This window comes from Battus philenor, unplaced genomic scaffold (assembly GCF_028537555.1).
Source record: "Battus philenor isolate CCGP_79_NKW_IND1 unplaced genomic scaffold, ilBatPhil1.0.hap1 SCAF_3, whole genome shotgun sequence".
In the NCBI taxonomy this organism is placed as follows: Eukaryota; Metazoa; Arthropoda; class Insecta; order Lepidoptera; family Papilionidae; genus Battus; species Battus philenor.
Window position 1 is genome coordinate 3130534 of NW_027181693.1, and position 17147 is coordinate 3147680.

The window sequence follows — 17147 nt, forward strand, 5'->3', positions numbered from 1 at the left end:
GAATTATTTTATTACATTTCATCAATTTAAAAAAAGTGTTAGTTATGCAAATAATTTTCACGTTATATCAGATAATTAATTTAAAATTAAATATTAATTAACATTGGTTTTGAGCTATTTAAATGTAAATTTATAATTTTAGTTAAGAATTAAATTTAATGACGTTTCTTCAGAGAAATCAAATTTGTTTTTAATTTGTATAGATTAAGAAAAATATTATAATAAATCATTTATAATTAGCACTATAATTTTATTTTATTCATATTAATAATTATTTTAACACGTACATTTTAATAATTGTGTGTTAATGGTATTGACAGGAACATGACTAAGACAAAAATCAACGCGGATTTGCTTAAAGAGAGACGAAACTGTACATTTGATGTTCAAGAATTAATTCATTTAAATGATGGAGGGATTCATAACACGGCGAAGAGAAAAGAAATTGGTAAGATTTTATGTTCTAAATTTTTTTTAAAAAGGTTTGTGTATATTACATGGAAACAATTGCAATAATTTTATAATTACATGCGTTTCATATTAATTATCGAGTCACCAGATGTATTTTACAACTCTTTATTATTCGATTATATACATATATAATTATATTGTTGACATACGTGCAATAATCTTTTTATATTAAATAACACAGGAGCTAAAAAACTCTTTATGGTAAAATTAATTATTTTCACAGTGAAGTAAACGTCACAGTGTAATCACAAACAGATATAACTAAGAGAGAGAATATAAAAAAAATATTTTTTTATATTCTCTCTCTTTCACTTTACTTATCGATGATAATAAACATTTAATTTATATTTATGAAACAAGATAGATAGTTTAAAAATAATAATTTGAAAAATGTATTTTAGATTAAAAGAGAATGAATTAATTGACTCTAAAATTGAGTTTTCTTTGTAATCTTTACATAAATTTTATTACATAATGAACATAATTTAATTCTTTTTAAACCCGTAATAATTAATATAAATTGCTGATGCCGTCATTTGTCAACAGTGTGCGTGTGTTTTTGTGTATAAATTATGATATTTTTTATTTATATTATTGCATCATAGTTTTAATATAACATTTGACAGACTATATTTTATTTGAACTTTGAGCTGACTCGAGAATTAGGTTTGGTTAGGATATTAGTTTTATTAGAACTGCCCAAAACAGACTTGCGATATAACATTGTTTGACATAGATCCATGTAAACGCGCAGTATTTTTTTCTAATTTTATATATTCGATTTTCGAATTCCGCCTCTTTAATTACGGTTGCAAGCACTATCGACCGTTGATAAAATACAAAAATTAATTAATCTTTACCGAAAATCAGCGCAGTAGGACAGGTTAGGTTGTACCGAGTAAAGGTTCCTATTGTTAGTGATGTTACAATATGGTTCCTGTATTAATTTTGCACTGAGTCAGAAATAAAAATCTTCACACAACAATTTTCCAAAGTTATTACTAATAACGTCATAAATTAACATTTAAATTAATACTTACATTGTTTAAGATGATACATAATCAAGTATGATGATATATAATCACGTGAGTTGATACGTCAAATGTCAAAATACAACAAATGTAATCTAGTAATTAATAATCAAGACATTTGCACTTTGTGAATTGTCTTATTTCAATGACTAGGAATTAATTTTCTATTTTATTTGACACCTTTTGAACTTAAGTGGCTAATTTAATACATGAAGAATTTTACTTAGGTATAAATTCTACACGGTGCAGAGCGGCGATGAACAATGCTCTATTCTAGGGGTACACAACCTTTTCAATCATGGACCAATTTAAATTAAAATAATTTTGGCCTGCAGGATATAATAATTTACAAAACTTAATTTTTAATAAATATTGGAATTACATAAAAGTTACAAATTTTAACTTAAATAGTAAAAACAAACCAGAAAATATTACTAAAACGAAACTATTTGAAATACGGAATCAGGATTTAGGCACTGTTTTTTTTAAAAAAAAAAAACAAGCTGATTAATATAAGTCGGAATCGATGGGGTAACTATACATATGCAGCTTTCTAATCATGTATGCCTTAATCATGATCGATAGTCCTTTTTGATTAATTATTTCGGTTTAGCTTATACTACCATTTTATTACAATTAAATACCAAATACCATTTATAACAATACATCGATATAAGAAAATCTATAAAATAAATTCAATTTTAGAAATACATGACGGGCGGCTTAAGTGTGTTTAAAGGACCGCAAGCGAATCGTGGGCCGAATGTTTCTCATTCCTGCTCTAGTCCAGGGATTGCCAACCTTTGCTTACCTATATAAAAATTCACCCGTTAGGGTTACCTGAAAATTATATTGGTTGTTATTATTTCTGTTGTGGGATTTTTATTGTTGGACGTAAGCTTCCATAAAAGATTTCCAATACGTCCGTTTGGAAGCAGTATTCACCAGCCGTCTGTTACAAAAATATTCTTGAACAATAAAGAAATTATAAAATAACTCTATAGATCACAAGTCTCTGTGACTGGATATATTTTTAAAGAAGAGATATTGAGAAAAGATCAGTTTTAGGAAGATAAACGGAAAATTGCTTTATATTGTTTACTAAATACATTGTCATGCAATCCAAGGCAACTAGCTTTTTTTTATTAATTCTAATTTGTATCGCTAGTTTTTTGTTTTTTTTTTTTTTTTACAGTTTTTTTTTCGCTTTTACTAAACGCAGACAGTTGGGAGAGGGTTGCCGCTAATTGATACGGATCTTTCTTCTCCCAGCTGCGAGACTCACAGACAGCGGTTTATAATTTTTTACAATTTTTCTTACACAATTTTCTCTTATATAAATACAGCTAAAATTTATACACATTAACAATACAATTTGGAAATTTTACTCAATTATATATAAGTTGGATCATTATTTTATTTCAAGTCGCTGCCCAAACGCTGCAGACTGTTAAATGCCTTGATATTTAGGACAATGTGCCAGGCCAACTCATCAAAAGATTCTGCTGTAGATTTTTTCTTGAGAAGGTCCGGTAAGTTGAACGGAGGTATATTAAGATTTTCACATAACGTGGTTACGCCTTTTAAGGCAACAAGGTATCACTAAAAAGTATGGCATGAAGAAATACGTAGTTCGGAAACCGACATATCTATAGACAAAAAATATTATTACTGGTCATATGTTTTCTGTGGGAACGTCTATTTAAATTACTGTAAAACTCTTTGTTTTCAGAGGAATACGTGTTAAGCTTTGATGAGCTGAAAGACAAGATACCAGAAGAGTATTTGAGTCATAAAGATCGTTATGAGAGCGCCGTGCGAAAGGGATGTATTCTAATATCAGTTTTACAGAATCGGTGGAAAGATCAATCCACCGTACAGTTTTCTGGGTAATCTTTTGCGATGCACCAGTTATATTATAACATTTTTTAACTCTTTATACATTTATTTCACGTATCATCTTGATTAACTTGAACCTCTTTAGGCCGAGAAATTTATCTTAAACCGTAACAAATACGGTGTAAATATTGTGTGTTATTTAAAATTTAAATTAGGAATTTCTTTGTAAATTATTTTATTTTAAACAATCATTAGAATTTCCTAATACAAGAGCAATAAGTTTAAACAAAAACAACAATTTTATAAATTATTTAATATTAATAAGATATATTATTAAAAATTACTGTATACTTTTGTCTTTATATATATATATATATATATATATATATATATATATATATATATATATATATATATATATATATATATATACTGCTTTTCCAACTTAAAGAACGCCCTTTCCAATCCCTTAGGAGTGGAATTATTTAAGATTCTTTCTAAACTTACCTCTTTTTGGTGAAAGGAAAATATCCACCAAATTTCAAGTCCATCTAAGATGTCTCTTGATTCCTGTGGTATCGCGATGAATCGGTAAATACGTCATTATCTCTTTAAGATACATAGGTAAAGATTGAATAGAAATATCAAAATCTTTATGTTTTTTTCTTCATCTATTTTTATTATTACATTTTCATGCAAATTATATTTTGATAACGTCGCGACGAAGATTTTAGAAAGTTTTGTTTTAAATTGCTACAATTTAAAGTACTAAACTCCATTGCAAGCAAAACGATTCGCTCTCCAAGCGCGCAGTCAAAGCTGCTGCATTTGAAAACTCTAATGTATTTTATAAAATTACGCATTTATTTAAGAACTTTACTTCTCAATGAAAATATTATCATGAAAATCTGTAGGGAAGTTATGTTTTTTAAAAACAATCTTAACTTAAATGTCGCAGAAAGGTATTGAATTGATTTAAATTAAATAAAAAACATTACAAACATGTCAATCAAGTATTCATTTTCAAATGTATATTCGAGTCGTCATCTAAAGAGGAAATTAAATTTTTGCGGTTTTCAGGCAAAATAATCTCTATAGAATAGTATGCGCCGTAGTTAAAGACATGTCGCCCTTCATGTTACACTTCGGCATGTTCTTGCCCACTATATCGTCGCAGGCTTCGCCCGAGCAACAGGCGGAGTGGCTCCGGAGCGGAAATAACATGATAGGAACCTACGCTCAGGTATTGTTTCCTTAGTTTTTTATTTTTATTTATTAATTATTATACAAGGCATAGGCCTTCCCAAAGAACGCGACAATCTTATGCTTTTTTTTTATGGCCCCCATTGGGGGCCTCTCGTACCCCCTATCTTTTGTGGGACAGGGACTTTACGGGCAAATTTATTTAATTATTCACATCTTTTTTTATTTTCTTTCTCTTCATGTATACTTCTTAAGATCTGACAATCTTAAGCTGCCTGCATCCAGAAACTTCATGTAATCTTGAATATGTCGTCGGACCACACAAAGGAGGGACGACCACACGACGTCTATCGGCTCATCTTGTAAATATAACATAGAAACATTTTAATAGTAATATAGAAGTATCGTATATAGCGATGAAACCGCAAATTTCTTACAGGCAATCTCTGGATGTATTTGAACAGATTAAAAGAGTTTTGAAAAAAAATATATAACGTATTAAGATGTAGCAAATTATACTAATAATACACGTAAAATAATTAATAATAAAATATATAAACAATACACAAATATTTAATACTATTCAACGTGTCTACTTATGAATTTTGTTGAGTCCCGACGATAACTGTATGATTATTGCATTTCGTATAAATTAATTAGTGTGAGAATACACTTTTATAATCAGATGTGTTTATCTTAATACCTTATATATCCAATCGTACACTGTAAGGTAAGGCCTACATAGTCGTCCAAGCCAAAGTTAAAAGAATGTTTGTTATTACATATTCCGTAATAAGATTTTCTTATCAAATCATTCTTTCTCTTCTTTTTTTCAGGCGATTGACGTTCACTGTAAGGCTTTGCTTTCCGCCAGAGATATCTTTAGGAGATGTACTGTACATCCTCTGGAATCTTTTTTGTGAAAAGTAGCAATCCTATATAATTAATCCAAAAAGTGTGAATAATATAAGATCGTATCCTAAACGAATCATCCCGCGACCTTTGATTGCAAGTCTCGGTTCTTTACCATTGCTCTACCACAGTTTTATCATACTCATATATTGTCGGTAATAATATATATAAAAAACGCAGTAATTTTCCGAAAACATTGTTATTTTTTGTTTATGTTTCGTTCTTCTATCGTTTTTTATGCACTTTACGCCGTTTCAATGTTTTTTATAATAGCGAAATCTCATTATGAACTTTTTAAGGAGTTAGACCTGTCAAAGGTGAATATGAAATCATTTTTGAAATTCCAAAGCAGCATTAATAGTAGCTAGGTAGTGAAGTCTGGCTCTCTAAGCCTGTTACGCGGGTCCTCAGACTCAAGTACCATACTATTCCCCTCTTCGTACAACGTTGTTGAACATTAATCATTAATTGCACAGTGACTCCGTGGAATGCTGAGAAGTTACGTCTATAGTATTTGGGGAGATTTCAAAAGTAAATAATTTAATTCCGGGATAAAACTTTCGTAGATATTATTGATGTCGCTAAGATGTTCAAATTTTCAGTCCTAACTATGTACGTTAAAAATACGTTATATTTATTTCAGACTGAACTTGGCCACGGAACCTTCCTCAGGGGTCTGGAGACCACAGCCACGTACGATGCCACTACTGAAGAATTTATCATGCACAGTCCGACCCTTACTTCTTATAAATGGTGGCCGGGAGGCTGTAAGTTATACAGATTATATATTTATATTATCGTTAACAATTTTAACACGTTTTTATCACAATAATTTACATATAATTTTTGGTATTACTGTTTTGTTGTTAGTGGCTTATTAAACAAGTGAATGTGAAGATAGTTTTATCACTTTCTCGTTGGAAAAATAAAGATTAACTACAGTTGTTACCAGTCCATACGACTAGACTTTTTTTGTACGGAACCATTAGTAATGACCGTGAAGCTTGACTTAATGAGCTTTTTGCAAGAGAGGTTTCCTATTTATTGTAAAATATTTAATTAATATATTTATGACAATTTCCAGTGGCACAAACTGCTAATCACTGCATAGTAATGGCGCAACTGCACATCAGTGGAAAGAACCTTGGTATCCATGCATTCCTGGTTCAAATACGCGATATTGAAACACACATGCCACTGCCCGGAATCAAAGTAGGGGAAATCGGTCCTAAATTTGGATTCCAAACGGCCAACAATGGATTCCTCGGATTTAATAACTTCCGGATCCCCAGGAAGAACATGCTTATGAAGAATTCTCAAGTTTTAAAGGTTTATTTAGTACTTATTTTCTATATATATATATAGCCCATTTACTGTCAATAATGTACGATATACTCTAACCAAAAATCAATAGTTTTTAAAAAAAGCGTTTACGAAATTCGGATTATTATGTAGATATTAAAATTAAGTATTGTTTACTCTCTGTCCTTGCAGACTTTATAACGCTAGAATTTTTCGCGATCTCGCAAAGAAAAAAAAATTAATACCACACATTTCACAGTAATCACTTAATACACAGTGATTAGAAAAAGATGTGAAACATTTAAGTTTTTTGGTAAATAATGGGCTATACATTCACCCCTTTAAGGTTTTTACACATATAGCCAATCTCTATGTGTATTATAAAAATACACGCCTATGTTTTACTGAGCTTAAACAAAGATATAGAACGATTAATCCACACACATTAACAAATGATATTATCCTTATTTGAAATTACTCACTGCTAGACATACGCCACTCCCCACGATATTTATGAGGGATTTACCATAATCGCCATGCTTGGCAGACAGGTTGACGATCGCAGTTTGGTATTATGGTACTCAGACGACGCTGCTGCTCTTCGTTTAGAAACTTGTTCATGTGTAGTGGAAATCCTATACAATTTATACATAAAGTGTGAATTTTATTAGATTGAATTCCGAAAATCGAATCCGCTCTGCTCTCTGCCGCATAATCACTATTTAATTTCAAATTTAAAGTATTTTGTTAGCATCACATTTGCACAATGCGATTATCCAACGATATCCTTATTTTCCCTTATATTTTGGTTACGATTCAGAGTTTAAAAATGCTTATTTACGCGTATTTATGAAAATTGTCTTTATAGGATGGTACTTACGTGAAATCGAAGAATGATAAATTAACATACGGAACCATGGTTTACGTGCGTGTTAACATCGTAACTGAGCTGGCGTTCGAGGTTGCGCGGGCGGCGACCATCGCTGTAAGATATGCTGCTGTTAGGCATCAGTCGAAAATGAAACCGGAGTAAGATTCAAACAATTTTTCACTAGACCATCACCGTAATTAACCCCACAAAGTACCACAGATTTACAGTACCTGGCGATAAATATTACACATGGACCTTTGGAAAGAGACAATCGGCTTATTTCGGCTTCGTAGAGTACTGTAAGTACGTCTGTCAAATGGTTTTCATGGTAATAGGTGAAATTAATTCTTAGCTAGTTGAAGTGAAAGTAGGCAGGCTACATAACATGCGAAACAGGTAACCACTGCGGTCTTATGTTCGTAGAGTGGACACCACGGCCCTGCAAGTGTAAAATGTTCACCCGCGTGTAAACTTATTAAAACTGAGACGACGATGATGATTGTGATAACGATTTAGTGTATCAAATTTCTTCTGTACCTACGAATTGCTTGTGTATTTTAGATTAATTAAAATGTATAAGAGATTAAATAAAGTTATATGCGTTCAGGGACCCGGAACCACAGATACTGGACTATACGACTCAACAACACAAACTGTTCATTTCGATAGCAACGAGTCACGCGTACCGAACTGTCAGCGATTGGTTGTGGAAGACATATCACCAGGTCGTTGCTGATATGACGACAGGGAATATGAAAAATTTACCTGAGGTTGGTTCTTATATTAACAAAGCTTTCTGTCTGTTTTTGTGAAATAGGTGATATCCTATTAAAATATTTATATTTTTGTCGTCGAATGTTTTGTATGTCGTGGATTCATTACACTAATGTCTCTATTCTCTAGAAGTTCAAGATGTAAGTAAGGCTGTCAGCAATTCGTCGTGTGCTCTCACGATTAAAAATAATGTTTTTATTAAATTACCTTGGTCTTGTTATGAAAGACACTATCTTCGTTTGTTGTCTAGGATAAGTAAAATAGATCAAGATGCAGAGGTTGCCAAGCTTAGCGCTCACGAAAAAACCCCTGAAGCCTATGTCTTTTTTTCACCTCTTTTCACCACAAATTCAACCCAAAGACTCTAGCGACACCTATTTTTGATACTCTTATTTGTTTCTGGTCTTTGACCTAGACGACTGCGTAAGTGACGTATGATCACTTCAGCTTGCAGAGCAAAGACTATGTGTCTTGTTCCTCCTAAACGGTCTCTAAAGTGATTTACTTTGAGTTTGTGAGCATTTATTTATTTACAATACTTGGAGGGGTCATTGCGATCAAGATCATGTCTAAATTATGCAGTGGCTTCTATACCACTTTTTAGTTAAGGATACATAATTGTTAATTTACTTTAATCACATCACGCTTAAAAAGGTTGTGACTTATGTGAATTTACTAACCAAAAATATCGAAAGTTGGTTCGTCTTTCGTGTGATAACAGAAAATAATCAAATCAAGATAGAACACTCTCCTTCGTTTTTTTCCCCAGCTTCATGCTCTTGCGTGCTGTTTGAAAGCAGTTTGCAGTAGTGATGCGACTACCTGTGTGGAGCAGTGCAGATTGGCTTGCGGCGGTCACGGTTATATGACGTCATCGAATTTACCCATCCTGTACGGTTTCGTCAGTGCAACTATCACCTACGAGGGTGAATACACTGTCATGATGTTGCAAACTGCCCGGTAAGTATTTGTAATGTCCTTTTTATGTGTAACAACAAATGCAGGACATAGGCTCAACATGAAAAACGATTACCAGAAACCTAGATGAGGAAAAAAAGGTCATGTGTGAAAGAAGATTAGAAAGGAATGAATGAAAGAAAATGTTTAGGATGTATGGTTTTTTTATTCACTAACTAATAAGTTCGATAGTTACATGAGAAAAATCAAAAAATAAGGTTCACTAAATGGTTTAATTTAGAATTAAGCAAAATACATATAGGAAGAGATAGAAATCAATTTTAGCCAAAGAGAAAAACATTAAATATTAGAAGCACGATTGTACGATAATGATACCATGAATACGTTGCAAATGAGTTGGCAAAAACGTCGGTAGCAAGAAGCTTGTCTATCGCCCGAGTATAGCTAAAAATGGCGAACAACAACAGCCGAAGTTGATCGATGCACCAGCGCAGGCTATAAACGCTCGCGAAACGTATGTGCCATCTTTGTGTTACTAAAGGTCGCCACAGATGGAAGGAAGAGAAAAAGAAATTGTGAAGGAAGAAAGGAGAAAAAAAATATTTGTAAATATACCCGAAACTGTAATGTAACTGGCAGGGCCACACATAAAGCAGAGGGAACGAGGGGCCACAAAAACGTAGGGCAATTAAAATTTTTCTTTGACTAACCAAAAACTATAAGATCCATCTTTTAGATAACTGGGGTTATCACTCTCTGGAATCTTCGAAATGAAACCATATTTGGGACGTCCACTATTCTACGCAGGCCTTCTGCATAGATTTCCAATAGGATTGTATGGAAGCGGCCAGCAACCGGTTCTTCTGACAGCCTTAACAAGGTGTTCTGCCGTGTTGGTAGACGCGACTGTAAGGCCCAAAGTGAGAGATCAAATTTCGAATAATAATGTTAAAGGCGTGTGACAGCCTAAACTAAGTTCACCTTTCGGAGAATCATTTATCGTGACCATTTGAATAGGTCATGGGAATAATTTCGGAAAAGCCTTATTGGTAGAAACTAGAATCAGATTTAGCTCCCCTATAATAGCATAATATTAACCATTAACTAAAAACCACGATGATTCTAAATGAGCTCAGATTTGAAAAGAGCCCATTACAAACTCAGTGTGATTCCCTTTAGTGATCGCTTTCAAAAATGTCGTTAATTTAAATTAGACCAATTCATTTTAAGGTGTATTTGAGCGTTCAATTGAGCGATATTAAGATATATGACGAAGACGATAAGCTGAAAATTCTTTGGTGAGCCCTTCAACTTAGTTACCGTAAGGAAGTCTCGAGTAACCTTTAACGTTCAGCGATCTTATTGTTGTTTACACTACGTAAACCTTTTGCATTTGTCATTGACCGTAATATATAACAAATCACACATAAAACAAAAATAAGCTTTAAAACTATTTCCATATAGAATAATAAACGTTAAACTGTTAACTACTACTCGAAGTTAATGAATTGAATTATGATTTAAAATAAACTCTTAGTTGTTGTTAAAAAAAGTGAACTCTGACAAGGTACAAGGTTGAAAAAGTAAAGAAGTCGGAATTATTAAAAAAATTACTGGCGCGATATTATTATGTCCGTATATATTTTTTTTAGATATTTAGTAAAAGTTTACAAGCAAGCATACGAAGGTAAATCGCTGCCACCAAATACAGCTTATATAACTAAACACTTAGAGGCTAAAAACTCCTGGGTGGACTCGCCGGAAGGAATTATTAGTGGACTCCAAGCCGTCGCTGCCAGGTAAGATTTTTGAAAATGTTTTCTTAATCTTTAATATAAAATTTATCTTAGTTGTAAGACGTCTACTGTTGGACATATACATGGGGGAGCCCGTAGATTTCCCAGGACCAGTTGGAAGCTTGTATTTTACCGTTTCCAGATGACGAGGGCTTTTTTCTATATAGTACACTGCTATGAAGGATATTGTATAAGCTGATAACTATTTACTCTTGTCTCTCTTTTGTAAAAACACTCACAACTTTATTTCTGACGATTGGCAAGCCAGCGATATATAGTGTGATAGGTTACTGCTTTAAAGGTATTAAAGGGGTGAATATATAGTTCATATTCCAACAAAAAGCTTTATAAATTTAACGCCGATTTCCAATAAACTTGTATAAATTGACCGCTCTAAAAATCAACTATTATGGGACTGACTAAGCGTGTACGGACAGAGAGTATACCTATACAATAACAAATTTTAAAATGTAAATAATATAAAAAACGAAATTGTTTTTTGTTCATTATTGTATTGGACGTACCATTGTCAGTAGATGATATATCTTTTAGCTTCTACATCTGTAACTATTTACTCTGTACGTATAGTATTGTTTCATTTATATGTGTGAAAACTATAAAATTATTAAATTTCTCTTATTTTTTATAACTCTACAAAGTAAGTAAAAAAAAAAATTATTTCATTTAATTCAGCATAATCAAGCAAACTTGTGAGATGCTATTCCAGCATATAGAATCCGGAAAATCCTATGCAGATGCGTGGAACTTGTCTTTGGTGCAGCTAGTAAATGCTAGCGAGGTAAGAAATGAACGAACTTTTAAACATTTGCATAACCGTGATAAAAGAAAACCTTTAAAACAACACGAGACTTCTATTGCTGGACTTATGTCCATATAATTCTATGACTATCCCATAGTAAGAAAAGGACCAATATATAGCTACTTCCGCCATGCAGCAATAGTCGTGTAATAAAGTGCACCGCCCGCCAGCCCGATGATAAATGCGCATGCGGCAAACAATGCGAATTACACAACTACCAGCGTTAATTCACTCAACACGTGTTTCACCCCTCCACGAGGCATTCTCAGGAGTAATGTTACACCGATTATTGTCAAACACAGAGTAGACCCAGCTGTCAGTGGCATGTATCCAGATTCTTCCACCTTATGAGTCGAGGTCCTGATATGCACCTGCGGACCCTTCTTGTCTGTAGTGTCGTCCTTCGTGTCTTCATTTCAGAACCAAAACACCAGGTGCCTTCAGTTCTGCGCCCTATATAGCCTACCTACTATCACTTCAACTTGAGGATTAGCTGAGCAATGACGGTTACATTTGTAATATGTAATTTGTTATAATTCTTATAATTTCAGGCGCACGCGCGTGTGGTTTTATGCGAGATGTATTGGCGGGAAACCCAAACTATCACTTCGACTGTATCTAAAAACTTAGCAATAGTTTTGCAACAGCTTGCAGAGTTATACCTTTACTATTGGGCACTGGAAAAGAGAGGTGACTTATTAATGGTAATTTTTATTTCATTTTACAAACATTTAATGAAAAATTTATTGCAAATTTAAAAGAAAGTTAGTTAATTAATTGATCCTCGTTGACAGTTTACTACAATAACTAAGGAAGACATCAGGAAGTTGCAGAAGAGATACGAGGAGCTTTTAGCATTGATTCGTCCTAACGCAGTCGGGCTGGTTGACGGGTTTGACATTAGAGACGAGGTATTTTAAAATGATCCTTCATAAAATGTATTTATTTCATCAACTAGCTAATCGTCTGACAGTTTGATATAGTAACACGCTATGTTAATTAATTTTGTACTATTTTCTTCCTTCCAAATTATTATTCCATACAAACTTTTATATATAGGTCGTTGGAATTAGGCCTTTGTATTGAGGTCCGAGTCAAGATCGCTGTCTTAGCCGATAGACACCCATAGTAAAACATAGGCTTTGTTCAAAGATCGCCTCGATGATCGGTCATGTGATTCCGGCATCCAGTGACTTCCAGTGACCTTGATCCTCGGCAACTGTCGCGTCAGACGAGCAATTCCGCGGGCTACGTTGGAGGCCTTGGCTCTTTTTAACCTCATATATGGTTCGATCTCGAAGTGAAACTCTAAGCATAGCCAGCTCCATTGCCCACGGGGTGATCTTGAGCAGTATTATAAGGTCAATCCTATACGACCACGTCTAAGATACATATATCCATGTGTTATATTTATTAAATACATGTTCTTCGTTTTATAACAATTGATAACAACCAGTTGTTGAAGACTTATAAAAAATTTGCACGTGTTGAAGAAACAAGGAATAAAAATGTTTGATAATTGTTTTTGTTATGATTTAGCACATTTTGTTCATAAAATATGTGTTATAGATTCTCAGTTCTACCCTCGGTGCGTACGACGGCCGTGTTTACGAACGTCTGATGGAGGAGGCGATGAAAAGTCCTCTAAACTCCGAGCCCTTAAATGCAAGTTTCCACAACTACATCAAGCCTTATTTGTTTAAATCAAAGATTTAATTATCAACAAACGTAATCTCACATCAACAATCTCTTTTATATGTTAATTTGTGTATTTTGAATTATACAATGTTATTTCATAATGGTTATGATGTAAATATAATAAATTTGTCTGATAAATGCTTTCCTTTTTAAAATATGGATGAACTGATAACAACCTTTTCCAATGCATTTCTATAATTCAGTCATTATTGACGGAAGCGATTACGTCAACATAATATATGATTGATTAAACATATCTTTTATCTAATTTTGTGATAACCTTTTTGACTGATAAACTGATAGCTTTATCCTTTTTGTTTTTTTTTACCGCTGATTAATAACGAGAAAAAAATGTATTTTATAGGAAATAGTAGGTAAAAATGTAAGGGCCTTATATTGTTATATTAAACATATTCCTTATATATCAATAACATTTTCTTTAAAATGGCGATGATGAAGATTGACTTTAGAAATTCATCTGGTTAGTGTTATTATAGCTATTGTGACAACAAGATCGTGTTGAGTTTATGTACTAAGTTTGAACTCACGAATGTATTAATGAGTACAAAACTGACACAAACGACTATCTAAGGCACTCGTGTATATTGTGAAAAGTTTGAAATTATATCTGTGCCTTAAACAATAGAATTACGTTACTGCTAATACATTATTATTTATTTGCATGTACCAAGTAACACCATTATAAATATTGAATTAACATATTTTATTGAGTTTCTTGTTTGAATAGTAATATGCAAACGACGTAGAAATAATACAGATTACTTAATCTATTGTGTTACTGTCAAATAGGTATAAATTATGGGAAAAAATGAGTTTATAAATTTAATATTAACAAAAATCGAGTTTAAGTGCCTATATTACGTAATTTAAAATAATATTAATATATTGACACGAATAAACAGAATTAAATAAATAAATATACAGAGAATTAAAAAAATCGCAATGTATCTTAATTAGAAATAAATTCAAATCGCCCGTTTTTTTTGCAAATGAGTGTATATTCCTCCTAGTACATAGTTTATTAAGGTGCCTCCTTACCCACGTTGAAAGTAAAAAGAAAAATTAATAGTAATTTTAGATTTAGATGACTTTGATAACCTTTGTATTTTTTTACTATCCGTACTTTACCAATAAATACAAATAAAGTGTATGTGCAAGTAGTGTCATTAAAATACATTGGAATTGCCAATGTGGTGGCGAAGCTTGAAAAGAGGAGTATGTATAACTTATTTGTTGTCAATGTACGGTACACCCTATGCAATAATAAATAGTTTCAGAAATAATAACTAACGTTAAATGGTAACAGCGTAGAATAGCGTTTTCAAAATTCGTATATGTACATATAAAAATATATTTATTTTATTATCTGTCCCTGCAGATGCGTCGTGAATAGGGTCTCCGGTAGATCGTCGATATAACAAATGTCTATTGACTGACAGGAATGAATGAATGAATGACACTTTAAACAGAATGATTAGAAATAGGTGTAAAAGCTTCAAAGTTTGAGCTGACAGATGTGCCACTTCAAACTCTTTTACCTTTATTAAATCACCACGTATAGCAAAGAATAGACTTCACAGAACATTTCGTTAAAATATTTTATTATAACGCACTATTTTGGTAATATACATTACAATGTAACTTGAACATAAGCGATAAAATGCTATAAAAACTATTTTTTGTAAAATAAAATCATTACGATATTCGCAACGACTATATGGTTTTGAAGGTTCGAATTTTAAAAATGTAGTTTATATTTTACTAGTCGTACGCTGTACACGACAACTAACCGTTATTTGTTCTATTCCTATATTGTCTGTCTGTAATAAATTGCCTTCAGTGATAAGACCGCCCATTGAACTTTTTTTGTAACTATTATTACTCTGTGTATCTCTTTTTGTTACTTGTATTAAACAGAGCATTAAATAAAAGAATAAATGTCATTCTGTTGTTTAAAAATCTGAAATCCATTATTTTGCCATTATAAAATATGGATTAAAAATGAAGATTTTATGCGGCCTACATGATTGCCATATACAAAGTAAAATATATGCAATATACATATATAGATGTGGTATAAGTCTTTTTTAATGTTAGTAGTGTCTTTTCATTGTTAGTAGTGTCTTTTTTATTGTTAGTAGCGTAAGAATCTTTTCACTTTACATTTCTCGTGACATGACATCTACTTGACGGTTAAACGTCAAGAAAACAAAAGTGCTTTCACTTTTGTTTTCATGGTACGTTAATGAAGTTATAAGTAAATTAAAACATAAAAGCATATTTATATATATATATATATATATATATATATATATATATATATATATATATATATATATATATATATATATATATATACAAATATAAATATACATATATTACGACAAAGCACTTTCGAATCGTAAAAACATTGATATAATGTACATTTTACATAATAGTATTATTGATTTAAATATATTATATACTTTTAAAAGTTCTTTTTATGTAAGACGAATATAAGAGTTTACAATAGCAGTGTACATGCTAGTTGTTATGTAATAACCAAGTGAACATGACCGGACGTGCGCGGGCATCTCAATTATGTGATTGTCGGTGCATCTGATCTAATGACTGGCGACTGCTTGTGTAGTATGTTTTTTTTTTTGCCAATCACGTTCTTCTGTCGTCAATTGGCAGTGTGCAATATGGTTTAACTGCTTTACTAGGGCGAATCTTTTACAAGAGACAGTATGTGTGTATAATACAAGTTGGGCCATTAAGTAAGCGGGTATTTATAAAATAACATAAAATATCTAGACTTAAAATCCGTGAAAACTCGTTGGCACATCGCTCATGGAATAGTGGACATTTCTTTGCGGATGTTGTAAATGGCCTGGGCAATCATCTGCGATTTTTTTGGGTTAAGGCGACTCATGAGTTACCTCCAGAGAAAAAAATCCAGTGGCGTGAAATCTGGACTCTGGGGAGGAATGTTCTGAAGGAATGTACAACTGGTAAAAAGTCTATGGAAGTATGAAAAGGTGGCGTCATCTTGTTAAAACCTTTCTTGCATTCCAAAATACGTAATTCTATTATTTTTCTGTGCGATTTTAAAATGCATATATCTTCTGGCTCAACCTATATATTTACATATGTGCTTTATAATAGCGAATGCTCGAGTTGTATTTCGGCCCATATCCTATACGCCGGGGGTGGCCAATTTGTGCTCGCGAGCGACATGCGGCTCTTTGTACGATTATTTTTGGCTTCGATTTATTGACCGAATTATTTCATTATTTTAAATTTACGTTACCTATGTCAGCTCCTGAGAAATCGAAAGAAATTACAGGTGCGAATAATAATTATTATTCCACCATAAAATTAGCGAAATACAAATAACACGTATTTTGTACATTTATTATTTTTGTAAAAAAAAATTTCTTGTTTTTAACGCGTATTCATTTGCGGCTCGCAAAGAATTTGAAATTTCTAAAAATGGCTCGCAATATCAA

At 32.4% G+C, this 17147-nt stretch overlaps 1 protein-coding gene across 1 annotated transcript; it reads left to right on the forward strand.

The window, feature by feature from the left end:
• Positions 1 to 324: 324 nt before the first annotated feature.
• Positions 325 to 13653, forward strand: LOC137926550 (acyl-coenzyme A oxidase 1-like). The gene is made up of 13 exons (XM_068770186.1): positions 325 to 448; positions 3235 to 3391; positions 4422 to 4584; positions 6100 to 6223; positions 6541 to 6785; positions 7627 to 7787; positions 8237 to 8399; positions 9173 to 9363; positions 10974 to 11120; positions 11811 to 11916; positions 12489 to 12641; positions 12732 to 12848; positions 13507 to 13653. Exons 1-13 carry the CDS (start codon positions 325 to 327, stop codon positions 13651 to 13653), a joined length of 1998 nt encoding a protein of 665 aa, XP_068626287.1.
• Positions 13654 to 17147: the final 3494 nt, after the last annotated feature.

What these genes read in the sequence shown, in the direction of transcription:
- LOC137926550 (XM_068770186.1), top strand. Translation starts at nt 325, where the DNA reads ATGACTAAGACAAAAATCAACGCGGATTTGCTTAAAGAGAGACGAAAC. An exon ending in AGAATTCTCAAGTTTTAAAG is followed by an intron (nt 6,786 to 7,626) that starts GTTTATTTAGTA and finishes TTGTCTTTATAG; the next exon opens with GATGGTACTTACGTGAAATC. An exon ending in CTCCAAGCCGTCGCTGCCAG is followed by an intron (nt 11,121 to 11,810) that starts GTAAGATTTTTG and finishes CATTTAATTCAG; the next exon opens with CATAATCAAGCAAACTTGTG.